Below are 17,848 nucleotides of genomic sequence, written 5' to 3'. Positions count from 1 at the left end.
TCCATTCATCCATTTTCTTGGCCGCTTATCCTCACGAGGGTCGCAGGAGACAGGGTACACCCTGAACTGGTTGCCAGCCAATCGCAGGGCACACGAAGACAGACAACGGTTGCACTCACAATCATACCTAGGGGCAAGTTAGAGTGTCCAATTAATGTTGCATGTTTTGAAATGTGGGAGGAAACGGGAATGCCCAGAGAAAATCCATGCAGGCATGGGGAGAACACGCAAACTCCACACAGGCAGGGGCAGGATTGAACCTGGGTCCTCAGAACTGAGGCCAACGCTTTCCACCTGCTCCACTATTGAAAATTTGATTTTATTTCTTCTCGGTGGTCAACTGGCTAGAGGGTAAGCCTCACAGTTCTGATGACTGGGGTTCAAATCCTGCCCCAGCCTGTGTAGAATTGGCATGCCTGCATGTTTTTTTCAGGCACTCCAGTTTCCTCCAACATCCCAAAAATATGCATTAATTGCCTGATAGCTGGGATAGACTCCAGCACTCCTGCGACCTTTGTGAGAATAAGCGGCTTAAAAATAGATAGATGGATGGATGGATGTAATTGTGAGTGTGATTGGTTATCTGTTTTCATGTGTCTAGTGATTGGCTGGCAACCAGGTCAGGGTGTACCGCTTCCTGCCTGAAGATGGCTACGATGGCCTCCTGGGAATAAACAGCTCAGAAAATACTGTATGCACCTAAGCAGGTTTGTAACTACTGTGTATTAAATGTATATTATAGACTTGGGACATATGGATGTTAAGGTTTTTTTTTTTCAAGGAAAATCTCCTGCATAGGTGCATGCTGTCATTTCATTGTACGTAATAGCTGAAGGAGGATGTTTAAGTCACTTGCAGGTGGAGTAATGTGTTTTGGGAAGATAGAGGGGACCATTCTAAAATTTCAAAATGGAATACAAATGTATTTTCAAGGATCCCAGGCCCATTATATGCACTAACCTTTCACTCACCACTTTAAGCAGTGGTTCTTAAATGAAACACCTGGGGGTCAGTGAGTTGTAGCTTGGATAAACAAAACAAACATAACCCAAGTACACATCTAAACTCAACTTTGGGCTGATTGAAACCTATGATACCATAGTAATGTATCACAACACAAATCTGACATCCCTCCATTCATCATTTGTTATTATTATTATTGTTATTGTTAGTATAGAGGAAAATGTATTCGTGCTGGAATCAAGTCCTTTCAAAAAAGCTTTTATTTTTAAGAATACTGGTCTACTTTTTAGAAGTGATTCTCAAAGTATGGTTAATGGTATGCAACAGAATCCATGAATTAAACACAAACACCATTTACAACACTGAGACTATATATGGCAGTATGGTCAAACCAATCAAAATCAAATGAAGAGCCTTTAATGTCATTATATGCTCCGCATATGACGAAATGATGAGTGCTTCTCTACAAGGAGCAATAAAATACAATAAAAATCGAAGAACATCTTGGATTAAAAACAATAGATAAAACATCAAGGCACAGTTATTGTAAAAATAAATGCACAAAAGTGCCGATGCACAATATTACATTACATTGTTGTTATGTTCAGTGGTTTGAGTTCAAGGAGTTGATGGCTCTGGGAAAAAGCTGTCCTTGAATCTGTTTGTCCGTGTTTTGTAGGACCTGTACCGCCTGCCAGAGGGCAGCAGGTTCAACAGGTGACCAGTATGTGAAGAGTCCTTTACAATATTAGTTGTTCTGCTGTCACAACGGGAGTTGGCAATGTCCTGTAGGGGGGGGCAGAGAGCAGCCAGGGATCTTCTGGACACTGTTGACCACTCTTTGGAGAGCTTTCCTGTGCGCTGCTGTGCATCCAGCATACCACACTGTGATACAGTATGTGAAGATGCTCTCCACGGTGGTTCTGTAGAAAGCCTGCAGCAGCTCGGCTTCCAAGTTGTTCTTCCTGAGCATTCTCAGGAAGTGGCGTCGCCGTATTGATGAATGTTTTAAGCATCTGCCTTAACGTTCTGAGAACTGGGGTTCAAATCCTGGCCCCATTTGTGTGGAGTTTTCTGCAGGCACTCTAAATATCTCCCAAATCTAAAAACAAGCATGGTTTGTTAACTGAAGACTATAAATTGCCCATGAGTGTGAACGTGAGTTTGAGTTGTTTACACTATCTATACACGTGCACATAATTTTGGTCCGTCATGGCTTCCGTAAACGCTTCCTCGTCACGTGGCTCGTATGTTGTCAATAGCGCCATAGAGTGATAACGCCAACAACAGTTAACTGTTCTGTCTCGAAAGTGACATGGTCAGACATTCTTCTGTGCTACGAAAATATTTTAAATAACGCATTGTTGTTGTACGTCTACTTGCCTGACTATAATTATGCGGGCGACGTGTTACCCTGCTACCAGGAAGCGTGTTCGCTAAATAGGTAGCTGGCTGGCTGGCTAAGTGCATCTGAATTTGGAACGTCAGTATTCTTTTCTGACATATAGTTCCTGTTGACACGACTCTTGGTTTATCGATATTGTTATGTTATGGTTAGCGAATTTGAAAAACGAGGCTTGTCATCTTTGACAGCACCTCGTTTCTTCAACGTCAAGTAACGATGTCTCGTACTGACGGTGGCCAGTCCTCGCTTGTCATTGGGTTGGCAACACTTCTCCGAAATAATGGTGAGTCTTTAACCCAAATTATTTTCTATCTCAGTCCTCATTTTCCCCCGTAGTATAAATATATAGCTGTAGAGGTGTATCTAAATTAATTAGATAATCCTAGATAAATTCCTTTATTTCAGTAGTTAAATCAAAAGCTCGTACTGACTCAGGAGATACATTTCAGAAATTACTGCAAATAAATTCAGAAGGAAAACAAATGCGTCTTAATCGTTGAATATGTTAACTTTTTTAAAAAGTAAATGAAGCTATGATTAGTCGAATTATATAAAACAAAGTATAACTAAACAAAATATAGAAATTGAAATACTGTATCTCAATCCGGGTGTATTGAGTCTATGAAAAGTGTGCGTTTCACTTTATAGTAAATAATAAAAATACTAGTAGGTGTAATAATAATGATAGCAGCTTGAATACAGGTTGCGGCCATCACGTGCATAGTTTATATTCAGGTATTCCCAACTTCCTCATGGAGTTCAACACCCAACCTCTTGATTGAGAGCATTAAGTGCTACGCACTCATCCACTGTTCCACCCGCACAGGATTCTAAGAACAAAATAGAACTAGGAAATGCGTTGATGTAGAATTAAAAGCAAAATAGTATGAAACTAAACAAATCCAAATTATCAAACATAACATAAATAAAATATTTTTTAATTAAACCAATTATAATGAGCAAGCCTGTTGAAGGATGTTTTAAATAAAGATTTTAGCTGAAGAAATCAAACAAAAATAAAGTTAACCACAATATTAACATTGATTAAAAAGCACTTGTATATAGCATTGGCACTTCAGTCGTTCCCCCATCCCCATATCCAGGCGAGCAAGTGCTTGGAGGCAGCAGCACGCTGACTCTGCCAGTTACAAGCTTGCAGCAGCTCAACCGACTGTTCGAGCAGCATTTGCTGTCCAGAAATCAGCAGCATGGCTTCCTGGCACTGCCATCCCACCCAGCCGACACTGCATCTTTGCTGCAGCTGCAGTTCCTCTTCGACATCCTCCAGAAGACATTCTCCCTGAAGGTAATATGAAGTGGCCAAGTAATAATGTTGTTGGGATACGGTTTTTAAGTTTGCGTGTGCGTGTTTAATTTTTTGCAGCTCTTCAACCCGTCAAGCTTAAGGCTACAGTTTGGGGTGAAAATTTTCCCTTTCAAGTCTTTAAAGTGTTTGGAGGTAATTACTATTTTTAGTTCCCTTTATTTCTCACTTGTTTTGATGGACGTTGGTACACAATTCCTAATTGGTGCTGTATTGGAATTGTATCCACCTGTGCCAAAGCCAGTTTGAACCCACATGAGTAAATATAAGCAAAAATAGCAATAACATGTTCCACCCATAGGATTTTAACCTTGTTGGGAACTTTCTTATTTACCCTGGTAGTTTAAAATCGGTCTTACTCTGTTTTTGTTTTTTATTCTTATTCATGCCGACTCCTTGCTTTCTTACTCAATGAGGCTAACATGCATTGCCCTTCCGGAACAAATTAAGTTGTTTTTTGAGTTGAATAAAACATCTGTCTTTCTTTTGTATTTTCCTTGGCAGCTGAAGAATATCCCCCCACACTGTCTAGAGGGTCTCAGAGGAGTTTATTCCCAGTTGGAGGTCTTCATCTGCTCAAAGAGCCTTAGCTCCCTGGAGGTCCTCTCAACGTGGTTGTAACTGTATTTGACGGTGCAAGCACCTGTTGACAGCATGTGTGAAACTTGTTCCTGCAGGAGCTACTCTCCCTGTGCGGCGGTGACCTCAGCTCTGCACTGCCATGGCTGGAGCTGCACACCCTCAACTTCAGCTACAACTTTATCATCTGCCTTGACCAGTCTTTAGTGAGACAAACAACCCAAGGAATAATTTAACCTGTTACCTTTCTTTTGACTAACGCAACTTCTCATGTCTTAGAGTCTCTTAAATGTCCTCAAGTCTCTGGATTTAAGCCACAACAAGATTCAGGAGTGTGCAGAATTTCTAAAGGTCAGACTAATTGTATTTGCCTCTTTCTTTTGAACAGCAGTAGTTCTGCATTTTTAATTTCTCCTCATTCTGGTCTCTCAGCCTTTGAGTGAATTGGAACATTTGAATCTGGGCTACAACTGCCTGCAGAGGGCGCCAACACTTAGCTTGAGCGCCAGAGTTAAACTGCTTACACTCATACTCAGAAACAATGAACTGGAGACTATAAATGGTACACAACACAATGACCAAAACACTTATTTACTTGTATGTGACCTTTAGGTTTGTTTCTGTTGACCACATTTTGTGAATTAACAGGTGTAGAGCAGTTGGCATCACTCCAGCACTTGGACCTGGCCTATAATCTTATGCTGGAGCATTCCCAACTGGCTCCTCTCTCCTTGCTTCACTCTCTTAAAATGGTGAGGATACACACATTTGTTTGTCCATACATGCTGGAGAGAGTTATTTAAACAAGCCAACTTCCTGTCATGAAGTTGAACCTGGATGGGAACCCGCTCTACTTCCAGAAGACCCACCGCACGTGTACTGTTCGACATCTATCACCGAAGGCTGTTGGCCTCAGGGTGGGTAAAAAAGAAAAAATAATCATGACGTAACTGAGACTGGGGCATTTAAATTCAATACACATTTTCTGGTTTCTAACAGTTTAAACTCGATGGTGTCCTGCTCTCATCTTCCGAGTTATCTGTAAGTTTCCTCCATTGTCAAATGTTTGTGAAGATCTACAGCAGTTGAGTCTAAAAGGAGACCACTTGTACCCATAGGTCCTGCCAAAACCTGGACAACTAATTATCCAGGTACAGTCATCTCCTCCAGCAGTGTTAGAACAAAGTCATGGAGATGTGTCAAGCGGAGCTGGGGACCTCAGCGATAGTTTGTCAGTGGGGGAGATGCGAGTCTCACGTGGTCGCAAGAAAAAATCCAAGGTATGATGGAGGATGCTGATCCAGTGTGGTGTAGTTTGGAGCTGTGAAATATTTACTTGATATTGTTCTATGTTGCAGACCAAAGTGAAAGTGCGGAGAGCTAGTATCTCTGAGCCCAGTGACACAGACTACCAGGCAGTCTCCTCACAAGGTAGGTTATCATTACCTGTGTGACAGTTACAGGGGCTAAACTCTCTTCACAACATGCTCCTGTTTGGCAGATACAATTCCTGAATAATTCTACAAAAAAAGACTTTAAGCACTTTATTGCCTTTCCCAGTTGAAGTTTACTGTACAGTATGTTATGTGACCTCTGTCACCATATTGAAGAGTCCAACCCACACTCATTCATCTTAGACCTGGTCCTCTCGAAGGATGCTGAAATCCAATCAGTTGACATTATGGATATGGCTATTTCTGGCCAGAGTTGTGTGTTCTTTGAATTGCAGATTCTCACAGAACTTCATACAACCTCTATGTCTATTAAGAAAAAGTACATAAATGAGAGTACCGTCGCTATGTTTATAGAGACCTAAGCTGTGCCGCAAACAGTGAATGCTGAAACAGTTAATGATCTTTTGGATGCATTCACCTGGAAAATCTCAAATGTCATAACCGCTATCGCTACTATTAAAGCTAAGACAATCTTGAGGCGACTTAGAACACTGCGGAGGAACACAGTGATGGTTAAGACGTCCAGACAAAGTCTTTGTAATTATAACCAAGAGTTAGTGGGGGCTAGACAACAACAGTTTTCTGAAATTATCCGTAAGAACCTCAACAATACTCGGGCTCTATTTGCTCTTATTGACTAGCTTGGCTCTTGTTATGGTAGATCATAATATTCTGCTGAACAAGTTGTAAATGTGGGTAGGATTAAATGGAACAGTCTTTGAATGGTTCAGGTCCTATCTGGAGGGAAGCATTTATTTTGTAACCACTGGAAGTGTTCAACCTTATCAAATGGTAATGACCTACGGGTCAATTCTTGGACCACTCCTGTTCAGCCTGTTTATGGTACCCTTGGATCAAATTCTTCTGATTATTAATGTTCATAGCTTTGCAAATAACAGTTACTACAGATCAATTGAGATGTTGTGTCACTGTCTATAAAGTGATAAATAACGGGATGAGCCAAAACGTTCTTCAGTTAAACCACAACAAAATTGAGATAATTGGATTTGGCAACAAAGAACAGAGGGTTGCTGTTAGGAAATAGCTGGAGTCACACTCTTTAAAAACAAATACCACGTTTGAAACTCTGTACTGATAAGATTCTGACCTGATTTTTAACAGTCAAATCAAGATCAATTACTAAAACTGCCTTTTACTATCTGAAGAACATATCCAGAGTGATGGCTTATGTGTGCCAAACAGACCGTCAGCCGTGCTTCTGTCTCAAGTAGATTTCAATATTGTCACGGTCTTTTCACTGGATCCCCCAAAAGTCCATTTAACAGCTGCAGCCTATTCAGAAGGCTGCAGTTCGGATTCTGACCAGAACACTGCGGTCAGTCACTACACTGGATCCCATTCAGCTTTAGAATAGATTTTAAAGTTCGGCTAATGGTTTAGGTCCTGAATATATGCCAGAAATGTGAATTGAATATAAACCCAGTCGGGCTCTGAGATTTACAGACTCTGGTCAAATAGAATATTACAAAACAAACATAGTGAAGCAGCATTAGCTTTTATGCTGCAGAAATTGAATACCTTGCTAACGGAAGCAACGTCGGCCCCAAGTCCAGGTTCAAAACTTTTTTTTTTTCTCGTGTTATTTAGAGCCTCTTCACTTTTCATTATTTCTTTCACTGTGCACTGTTGTAATTCTAGTTTTATTTTATCTGACTTGTCTGGCTACAATCAGTCAAAGGAATCATATGGATTTGTTTTTAATTAAGTTGTGGTGGAGAGCCGCATTGTAATGAGTGACAGTATGCTTCCTCTCTAGACATTGTCCTTCCACACCAAGAGGAGATTGAGCGCATGTCCAGCTTCAGAGAGCAGTTGGGTGAGGACTGGCTCCGTTACCAGCACCATCTAGACGCAGACGTAGCACCGCCAACTACCACTTCAGTTCATGGCCCAGAAACCCTCTCCAATAGCCTTGTCACCTCTCTGTGTCTGTCACCGGAGGTTCTTCCTCCTTCACTTATCTCATCTGAGCCAAGGGTGCCAAAACCTGATGTGGAGGCAGAGCATGAGACGGACTCCACTTTGCAGTGGCCCAGTCAGAGCCCTCAGCATACAGAATCCACTTTGGAAGAGACTGCAGTGGATGGTCAGGTGGAAGGCCTGGTCCATTCCCGCCGACCCAGTTTGGACTCTCACAAGTCAGCAGGAGAGGAGAGTGGTGATTTCAAGGAGGCAGAAGACGAGAAGGACCTTGGAGGTAGTTGTGAAAAAACAAAATAGTTTTTGAAAAACGTGTTTTATGTTGTTATCAAACACCACTTTATGGAGTATTTTCGAGTGCAGTGGACCAGTGTTTGCCGCTTCTGGTGGGCGTGTTGTCTGACAAAGAAGAAGAAGATGAAAAGAGTCAGGATAAGGGGAGGAAGGAGGTGTTTCTGCGTGTCAAACAGGACCATTTGCTTGAAGTGGATGTGCAGTCCGGCCAGGAGAGATGTCGCCTAGGGCTGGACTGTCTTGCAAAGGTGGATGCCACGGAGGCGGCTTGGACCCACAGGGTAAAGTCACTTTTTTGGGCCTTATAATCATAAATTGTATAAATTGATTGAAAAATAAATATTTGCTTCAGAAGAATAACGAAATATATCCTGCTGTGGAGATCCAATTTGACTACATTATGAAGGAAAAGAGGCGACGACTTTATGTGCTTTTGGATGATAACCCGCAGCAGGCACTTAAGGTTGGTAACCCCTTGACTGTGTTGTAAACAAAGAAGAGCAAAAGTATTGGCTCCAGACCCTTGACTTGACCAGAAGCTTCTTTGATATGTCTTATCAAAACCTTCTCCACCAGGATCTTGTTGATGTGCTGTCACCTGTGGCAGAGGCCAACCGCGGGCGTGACACAAGGCTCCTCCCAGACTGTGTTCATTTGCAGTGCCTTCGTTGTGGGTCAGAGTTCATGGAGCCTGGAGGTCGTGGCAGGAGTTTAAGGCCTATGATGCTGCCAGAGGGCGTAGATGAGCAGGACGGCAAGGCGTTGATGGAATGCGATGTGGGCGACAAAGGTGAACAAGCTAGGTCATGCAGAGGCAGTGAGTCAGTTCTTAAAAAAAACTTTTCTTTTAAAATGAGTGGATGGTTCTTGCAATGTGCTTGAAGGGGAAAATGGAAAGACTGCTTGGAATGTTTGTGAAAGAGAAGCTTGTGTTATCGTGAAGGATATGATTTCCCTTGTATAAGAATACGAGTGAACATTTTGGGAATTATCTCCCCCCCTCGATCTTGCTTTGTTGATGTCCTACCTTTATGATCAAGAGCAGATAAAATTCAATGAGGAACCAGATTTTGATTTGACCAAAAGTGACGTAAAAGACCTGCACTGGCATGCACATGCCAGTTTCTTTTTTAGATATTTTGAAGCTTGTTCAGCACCAGGTGGGATTAGTTCCCTGCAGTTATGTAAATGGTGGTTTGACATTATGTGTCCTTCAAATAGCTGGCGACCAATCTAGGGTGTAAAATGTCTTCTCCAATGTCAGCTGGGATAGTCTCCAGCTCATCTATGACCTTAATGGGAATAAGCAGGATAGAGTAGTGATTCCCATACAGTGTGCCGGGGTACATTAGTGTGCCATGAACGCTCTTCAGGTGTGCCGTGGGAAGTTATCCAATTTTATGTAATTGCTAAAAAAAAATGTATCTTTATTCATCTATTTATGCAAGTGAGCCACAATGACAGCCAAAAAAAAAATAATCCTCTTCTATTAGATTGCAGGAAGTACATACTGTAATTAATCGATCCATTTTGGCATTTTTTTCCCCCCATTTACTTTTGTTGGTGTGCCGTGGGATTTTTCAATTGTAAAATATGTGCCTTGGCTTTATAAAGGTTAGAAATCACTGGTATAGAGGATGGATGGATGGATATACTATCTTGTGTACTGACAATTTATTTTATTTTTAAGCACATCAATACAACATGTTGGACAGTAGTTGAGTGATTATTAGTGCTGAAAACTACAGCAAAAAAATCCAGTCTTTCCATGGTATGTGTTCTCCCTGTGCTTGTGCCGATTTTCTACAGTTGTTCTGGCTTCTTGCTAAAGTCAAGGTGAAATTGTCCAAAGGTGTAGCTGTACGTACATGTGTGATTGGTTCCCTGTCTCTTTGTCAGTCCTGATATTGAATGGTGATCTGCCGAGGCATATGTGTCTTCCCATTTCTCACTTGAATGTACTTGGGTTTGGTTCTAGCCTACCTGTGACCTCGTAAGTAGTATAAAATAGACTGACAGATTTGTATTTTTTACCACATTTCTGTGCATTTTTCTTCTAGGAAACTGTGACAACTGTCCAGAATGTGGAAGTGACCACTTGATCCAGGTAGCTGCCCAGTCATTTCCTTACAGCAGTACACCAATCCAACGTCCGTCCAGGCCAAGCAGCGTAGAAAAAAAGGTGTCATTAATTAGTGGAAGATTTAAAGTAATATACTTTCAAAAGTAATTGATTGCAGTGTCGCTCTCGCCAACAGGTGAACTCCAGTATGAGCAGTAGTCTGGAAGAACCTGCCGCTACTGTCGCCACAGAGGAGCCCACCTTTTTCAGCACACAGGGGAGCTCATTATACATTGAGGAGGGTGGGACTGAGAAATTCTCCTTGACTTGCAATGCTGACTGTCAAAGTAAGGAGGAGCTGGCCGGCAGCTACAGCTACACCACCATTTGTGCCACACCACCTGGTATTCAACTTTTAGGACGAGCCAACTTGACTGGTGTGTTCTTGTTTCATTTCAGAATGAAATCAATTGTATTTTAGCTTACTATATGCTGCAAGACTCTTAGAGCATCATTAAAATTGAACTTTAACTTGATGAATGTACAAGTATATTTCAAGGAGGACAGATGAACGTCCATCTAGATGAGGAAAGGAAATCATTACATATCTAGTACAATGAGACAAAATGGAATGTTGTATGGGACAGTAGTGCTCCATACTGTGAGGGACAGACAAGACAAGTACATGAAGAGAAGCCTGCAGGGCAGAGGTCATGGCCCAAGCCAAAGTTGGGATTGTGTCTAATGTGTGTAGCCGCGCTTCTGATTGCTGTGAAAAAGGTCATTAAACTACACAGGAAGTGATGGATTTTACGTTCCTGATATATAAGTTGAGCATCTCCCCTCAGATGATTTGGACGCACTGAGTGAGGCATTTGAGGTGGTCGACCATCGGCTGAAGCTTTTCTTAGATGTGGATATCTTCGAAGAGGAAGAGGAGCTCAGTTGTTTCCTCAAGGTGAGTTACTGTGGCGGGGGCGGTCATGGTAGAGCGACTTTTCCAGTGACCAAAGGGTAGCTGGTTTGAATCGTGGCTCCACTTGTCTCCATGTCAAAGTGTCCTTTGGCAAGACACATAACCCTAATTTTCTCCCAGTGGGCCTGGCAGTTGCCCATTGATGTATAAACGTGTGTGTGTGTGTGTGTGTGTGTGTGTGTGTGTGTGAATATCCATTTTGCTGTCAGACATCAATTGTGAAATTTGGAGAGGTAGAAGAGTTTCCATCTCTGGTGGTAGTGTCAGACAAGCGGGTCTACATCCTTGAAGTGTCTCCCGGAGCTAGGTGAGTGACAGAGGAACATTGTTTGAGTTTCTAGGTCGCATATAGGGAATGTGTTGTATGTTTAATATGCTATTGAAACATTGTGTCAGAAATGCTTGATTTCTTGAGTTCTAAGTTCTTGACATTGCAGCTGTGTAGCACCCCGACTGTTCTTTTGGAGTTACTGCCACTGCTAAGTCTCAATTTGGTGTGGGTTCCCTCTCAGCAAAGGGCAGCTTTCTGATTGGCTTCAAAAGCGTGACCGCCACCCAATCTTAGAGCTCAGCTACCTGGAGGTGGGGCTTGGCTCTCAGAGCATCCACATGGCGTTTGACGATGGGGAAGTTACAGGCATGGCCTACACCCTCCTGGTGCGGGACAGTAAACGCTGCAAACACTTCTTTGGCCTGTTGACAGGTAAGGAGGAGCTCAGGCCAAACACTGGCAGAAAAACACTTCCTGTTGAACATGTGGAAAAACACATAAAAGGAAAACTTGTATTGTGTGAGAAAGGAACTGACTAACCCTTTTTGTTGGTTAGGCTGCTTACAGCTAAGGCAAATATGAAAGTTGTTGGTGAAGGTATCAGAACAGTATGATCTTCTGGCCACAGAAACCCACTAACATCATATTAAAATTACACCATATGAAGCAAAGATCTGTCCCAGCCAGACTCATCTGCTTGTAAGTGAAGACCAGCCGAAAGGAAAACCTTTGATTAAGCTCCTAGTCTGCCCAGGAATGTCTGGGATATAATGAAACCGGATTATTCAAAACCTCTCTGAGTTTGATGGAAAACATCTCATTTTGATTGACTAATATAAACGCCACATAACTCTGCAGTTAATTACAGCCCACACAGTTGACCACATCGAGGGGGAAAATATGTATACATGGAAACACTCATCTCCATGACGCACCTCACCTACACAGGGAAAGTTGTGTTCTACTACAGTAGTTATTTTGACCAAAAAGCACTGGAATACTGTATTCTTCCTCCTCCAGCATAGTATCAGTTTAAGTCTCTCTGTGAGATGAGACAATTCAAACTTGACCGTGGAGCTGTGCTGTTGAAATCTACCTTGCACCGTATAGCTGTCAAAAACGACATTATGGGGCTGTCTTGAAAGCTGCCGTGACTGCTGTATTGTGCTCCTGACATTTTTTCATTGCCTCTATGGTGCTGCAATAGTACACTCAAAAGCAGAGACACACTGTTGCAACAGTGGTCTCAGAATGACTTCTAAGCTCTTTTCCATGAAGGTTTGGTAGTGACATTTTTACAGACTTATTTGATTATCTCTTTTTTTTTCAGTCAGTCTTTTGCTTTAATTATGTGAGCTTCACAGAGATTTATGGTGTGAGGAGAATAATATAATACGTCCTGATAAAGTGAAGTTCTTCAGGTCATTTTCACATTTAGTCCAGAAGCTGTTTTTGTATGTATGTTGTTACACACTTGCTCCAAATGTGTTGAATTCCCCCCACCCCCTTTTCACGTCTCTGTAGGAATTGTGCGTGAAATGGCACACCGGTCCGACAGCAAACTGAGGTCAATCTCAACCGCCAGACTCAATCCTCACCATCATCTCTGGTACTAACTTTAACTCATGCAGCAAGACAAATGTCATTTCAATCTGGATGCACATCTTCAATCCATTAAGATTAGATTTTTATTTGGACTCGATCCCTGTTAAATTAGCTGGTGAACCGCACCTGAATTTAAACCATGTGTTACACAGCAAGACCTGCAATGTTGTTGTGCAGTTTGTTGTTATCCCCCCTTTATATATATATTTTCTTCCACTCATTAGCTCTTTTCTCTCCTCTGGGGTGGAACAATGCCGCTAACATGAAAGTTTGAGTTCCAATAAGAAATACACGGCATCACTACTGTGCACAAACACACTGAGTGACTATTGAAATTGTATTGTACATGTACACACACACACGCAGATTGTTCTTTAGAGTGCAAATGCACTGTTTAAAAAGTTTCAAAGTATTTTTAAAAGGTGTGGGGAAAACTTTAAGCTCTTTTAAATGGTCTCTATATTGCGGCTTTTCACCACTTGTGTTTATGTCTGTAACACATCCCCCTCAATAAACAGGGGTTCACTGTATAGACAATTATTGTAACATCTTGGGGAGTAGTTTTCAAACTGGGCTAAGGGGCGCAACTTCATGACGGGGGTGGCGTGGGGCTACCGTGAACACTTATCATTATTAAGTTAGACCCAGTTGTTGTTCATGTTTTTGTTGATCCCCAAGGAGTCATGTTTCTGGGGGGCTGCAAAATAAGTTTGGGAACCGCTGTTGTTAGGGGTGTGGCATTTATTCCGTTTTTCACGATTCAAGGTCACTGTTCCCCACAAATGGCCCCCATTCTGTACTGTATCGCAAAGAATGCAAAATGCACCAAATTGTCACATGTTCAAAAGTAAGGTATGATAGACTTGAATAGACATCGCTGGTTCTATTAACTAAGCAGCAGAAGGCATACCACTTGCGTCATGTTCTTTTATGTTCCATTCATGTTGTGTTTTCTTTTGCCAGGCCTCTTGTGTGCGAAGACATCCAGACTGATGTGGAGGATGGACATCTGCAGTTTTGCTACATTCTAGCCTTTTTCCTGCAAGGTTTGCCACTTAACTTCATTCATCATTACAAATGCAAAGTATGCTACATCGATTGGAGGTCTTTTTTGGGTTGTGTCAAGATATGGGGATTACATGTGAGTGGAGTGAAATTGATGTGTGCTAGAGATGTGGCACCCCGCCCTGTCAAACATCTTCCTCAGGCAATTCTCCGCACAGCTACCTAAATCACTGGAATTTGTGGTTCTGCTGTTTGAGCGTGTCTAGATCTGCCTCGTTAGGCTCATATTAAACTTTTCAGTCCCTCAATGGCAACACACATCTGTACATGATAGCCCCAGACACGCTATGGGGAAGAAAAACTTAAATTGTGGCCATAGTATACCTATAACCTATGCCCAAAATACTAATTTGTGTGCCTGTGGCTTTGTACAGAAAAGATTCATAAGGAAATCGAGATCACTTTCTCTAGAAATGGTAAGGTAGAGGCTGAGCTGAAGCCATTAAACAGATGATCGAAGGCTGGGGATACACTACAAAAACTTTGCATTAACATTATTATATTAAGGACATCACCCATTGCAAGTATAGCCTAAACGCTCCATTCTCTCACACAGAGGTCCAAGTTGTTAATGGGAACAATTTACATACCCCCCAAAAAAAATGTGTCCACAGATACCTCTTTCATGACAATTTGGGATATTGTGGCCACACGTTAGCATTTTCAGCGCATTTGGCCACCATTGAAAGAATGTTCACAATTTCACACATGGAGCTCTGTAATTTGCAGCCAAAAAGGCGAAAGGAAGCATTTGTTGGGCAGAAAGTATTGGTGCGCTTTGATCTTCATCTTCTGGGTGTCCACATAAATTAAATGATGTCATATTAAAGTAAAGAGGTTGTCTGTACATTATTGCAGACAACATGTGGACGCCGATGACTGTGCTGGCAACCCGAGAGACTCTGTACCTGTTGCGTGAGGATCACCAATGGGGGAAGAGCACAAACCATCTGACAACAGTCAACAGCACCGCAGAGCCCAGCAGCGGGACCTTCACTGTTCTCGAGACGCTTCCAATCAGCTGTGTGAGCTCGGTCCACTTGTGGTCCAATGAGCAATGCCAGATGGATGTCAAGCTCTATGACGAGGTTAGACACTCTCCCAATTAGAGCTGTGCATTCTGGACAAAATTTTAAATCCTGATATACAAAATTTATTTCATGATACGTGTACATCCTATGTTTTATTTTTATGTAATATTACACGTTTGTCATCTTTATACTAATATATATATATATATATATATTGAGAGAGTGAGAGAGAGAGAGAGAGAGAGAGAGAGAATTAAATGATTGATTAATACAAATACTACACAATATAATCCTCGGCTCTATTGATAGATTCACATTGTCATTACAGAGGGAATCCTGTAATTTATTTTCCTTCACTTGGTTAAACTGTGCTTTTAATGGATGAATGGTGTTTGAAGCGCTGTGTTGTATTTTTATTCTATTCTTTGGACTCTCCTGCATTTCTAGGAAAGTGGTTGTTCGGATATATTGAATAATATTTATTTATCAAACTGATGCAGTGCCTTGTGAAAGTATTTGGCTGCCTTGAACTCTTCAACCTTTCGCCACATTTCAGACTTCAAACATAAAGATATCAAATTAATTTTTTTTGTGAAGAATTAACAACAAGTGGGACACAATTGTGAAGTGGAATGAAATTTGTTGGATATTTTATACTTTTTTAAACAAATACAAACCCGAAAAGTGCGGGGCGCAATATTATTTGGTCCCTTTGCTTTCAGTGCAGCAAATTCACTCCAGAAGTTCAGTGAGGATCTCTGAATGATCCAATGTTGACTGATGATGATAAATAGAATCCTCCTGTGCTTAATCAAGTCTCCGTATAGAACTCGTGCACCTACGTCACCGAAGTCACGTGACCGGTCAAACAAAGCATTGTTCAATGCTAAGTCCGTTGAGACGAAACGAAAATGTTTTACAGCACGACGCCCAGAGGTTTGTCTGATACCATTAAACATTTAGATTGTGATAATAAACGAAGGTACGTAGAAAAAATGAGAGACACTTGGCATAGAGGACCCATATTTAATGCTGAAGTCGATGTGTTCGCCGATAAGAAAAGGGACTGTTAACCCACTTCCGCTTGTCTTGGACACCTGGATCTACACATGTATCTGGTGAGTAAGTCGTTGAGATTTACACGGAAGAGTTTGAAAGCGTTAAATATCTGGACGCATACAAATACTTCGTTGCTGGATCTTTTCTCATTGAAGAATAAATCCCGCATAGTAATGGAGCCACTCAGATTTTTTTCAATGCAAATACCAATATTTAAATAAATGTCCCCTGGTTTTACACAAACTCGCATTCATTAACTGTTACTGGGGAAAAAAAAGACAACGAGTCGCTTCCTCCATACACAAAGCGTGTTGTGACCACACGTTAAACTTCAGTAAACCTCTCCGTGACAGATGTTTTTGGGTTTTTTTAAATATGGATTGTTCTCAAATGAGTTCAATACATATTTAAAAAAAGAAAATAAACTGCTTGTATAGGCTTCAGCCCCCTTACACGGAAGCGTGTTGCGGCCACAATTAACCTACGTAAACCTCTCTGCTACAGACTGTTTATTTTCTTTTTTTAAATACGCATTGAACTCATTATAGAAAAATGCATATTGAAAAAAAAAAAAATCTATCGGGGAGAGGTTTACCGAAGATTAACGTGTGGCCGCAACACGCTTCCATGTACGTTGTCGATTTTTTTAAAATGCATTGTTCTCAATTGAGCCAACTTGGCATAGTAAATACTTCTTGGGAATTTGAGATTGAGATCCCTGTAATGAAGTGATCGCTACACAGAATAATATTGCACACCCCATTTTTCATTTTTTTTATTTGTTAAAAAAAGTTTAAAATATTCAATAAATTTCCTTCCACTTCACGATTGTGTCCCACTTGTTGTTGATTCTTGACAAAAAAAGAATAACTGTATGTCTTTGTTTGAAGCCTGAAATGTGGCGAAAGGTTGAAAAGTTCAAGGCAGCCAAATACTTTCACAAGGCACTGCATCAGTTTGATAAATAAATATTATTCAATATATCAGTACAACCACTTTCCTAGAAATGCAGGAAAGTCCAAAGAATAGAATAAAAATACAAAACTGCGCTTCAAACACCATTCATCCATTAAAAGCACAGTATAACCAAGTGAAGGAATATACATTACAGGATTCCCTCTGTAATGACAATGTGAATCTATCAATAGAGCCAAGGATTATATAGTGTAGTACACTTTCAATGTTTTATAATGCATGTACGATTATATATATATTATATCACACAGCTCTGCACCCAATTCTTAGTGTTTAGCTGTAATATTTTTGGGCAACGACTTGATTTCATCTTCCAGACGCAGAAAGAGGAGAAGACGTGGAATCTGCGCTCGGAGAGCTCAGAGCTTCTACAGGCTCTACTGGTATGGGTCCGAACACAGTGGGAGGCCATGTTTGGCGTCAGGCTAAGCACAACTGTGGACTGAAAAGAAATATGACAAACTATGCTAAATGTCATCTTTTTCTTGATACGTGCCTCTTTAAATGGGGCAAAAAGGCTGGTTGTGTTGCTGGTAAACTGAAGCAGCCTTTCTCACCCTTATGGCAAACTGTTGATGTTAGCAAGAGAAAATGTGGATTAAGTTTTTTTTATTCCTTATTAAGATGAGGAATTCTCAGCATTAGAGTGACTTTATGCGCATGTGAAGCTGTCATCACGCACACTGCATGTGGTAACCGACTCTGTAATGGGTAATTTGAGTCCCAACATCCTGCAGCTGTGAGTGTTTACGTAATAATTTATTACTTTGCCATTGTCTTTTTTTCTTCTCTGAGAGCAAAAATGTTTGCAAAATATGTGTATAAATGAGTTCAAAGAAATGCA

The 17,848-nt window shown here is 41.2% G+C and overlaps 1 protein-coding gene across 11 annotated transcripts; it reads left to right on the top strand.

Moving 5' to 3' along the window:
* Window positions 1-1,415: 1,415 nt before the first annotated feature.
* Window positions 1,416-17,848, top strand: stk11ip (serine/threonine kinase 11 interacting protein). 11 transcript variants are annotated; one of them, XM_061830526.1, is made up of 26 exons: window positions 1,416-1,858; window positions 2,557-2,651; window positions 3,472-3,674; window positions 3,753-3,827; window positions 4,197-4,292; window positions 4,370-4,477; window positions 4,551-4,622; window positions 4,704-4,833; window positions 4,920-5,023; window positions 5,099-5,188; window positions 5,271-5,312; window positions 5,390-5,551; window positions 5,630-5,702; window positions 7,503-7,943; window positions 8,015-8,241; window positions 8,313-8,423; window positions 8,537-8,777; window positions 10,021-10,142; window positions 10,219-10,459; window positions 10,871-10,980; window positions 11,208-11,305; window positions 11,511-11,701; window positions 12,794-12,878; window positions 13,838-13,920; window positions 14,798-15,027; window positions 17,322-17,848. In XM_061830526.1, the coding sequence occupies exons 2-26, from the start codon at window positions 2,585-2,587 to the stop codon at window positions 17,448-17,450; spliced, it is 3,531 nt and encodes a 1,176-aa protein (XP_061686510.1). In that variant the 5' UTR covers window positions 1,416-1,858; window positions 2,557-2,584; the 3' UTR covers window positions 17,451-17,848. The 11 variants fall into 11 exon arrangements, with proteins under 11 accessions (XP_061686510.1, XP_061686517.1, XP_061686502.1 ...); XM_061830533.1 differs by lacking the exon at window positions 1,416-1,858 and adding an exon at window positions 1,868-2,121; XM_061830518.1 differs by lacking the exon at window positions 1,416-1,858 and adding an exon at window positions 2,149-2,281.

This window comes from Syngnathoides biaculeatus, chromosome 2 (assembly GCF_019802595.1).
Source record: "Syngnathoides biaculeatus isolate LvHL_M chromosome 2, ASM1980259v1, whole genome shotgun sequence".
Taxonomy (NCBI): domain Eukaryota; kingdom Metazoa; phylum Chordata; class Actinopteri; order Syngnathiformes; family Syngnathidae; genus Syngnathoides; species Syngnathoides biaculeatus.
The sequence above is the reverse complement of the archived record's forward strand: the minus strand, read 5'-3'. Positions and strand labels throughout refer to the sequence as shown.

Excerpts from the sequence above, each read along its gene's own strand:
- stk11ip (XM_061830526.1), top strand. The coding sequence starts at position 2,585 with ATGTCTCGTACTGACGGTGGCCAGTCCTCGCTTGTCATTGGGTTGGCA. Across the intron at positions 4,478-4,550 it reads TCTGCCTTGACCAGTCTTTA|AGTCTCTTAAATGTCCTCAA; the intron begins GTGAGACAAACA and ends CTCATGTCTTAG. Across the intron at positions 10,460-10,870 it reads AGGACGAGCCAACTTGACTG|ATGATTTGGACGCACTGAGT; the intron begins GTGTGTTCTTGT and ends ATCTCCCCTCAG.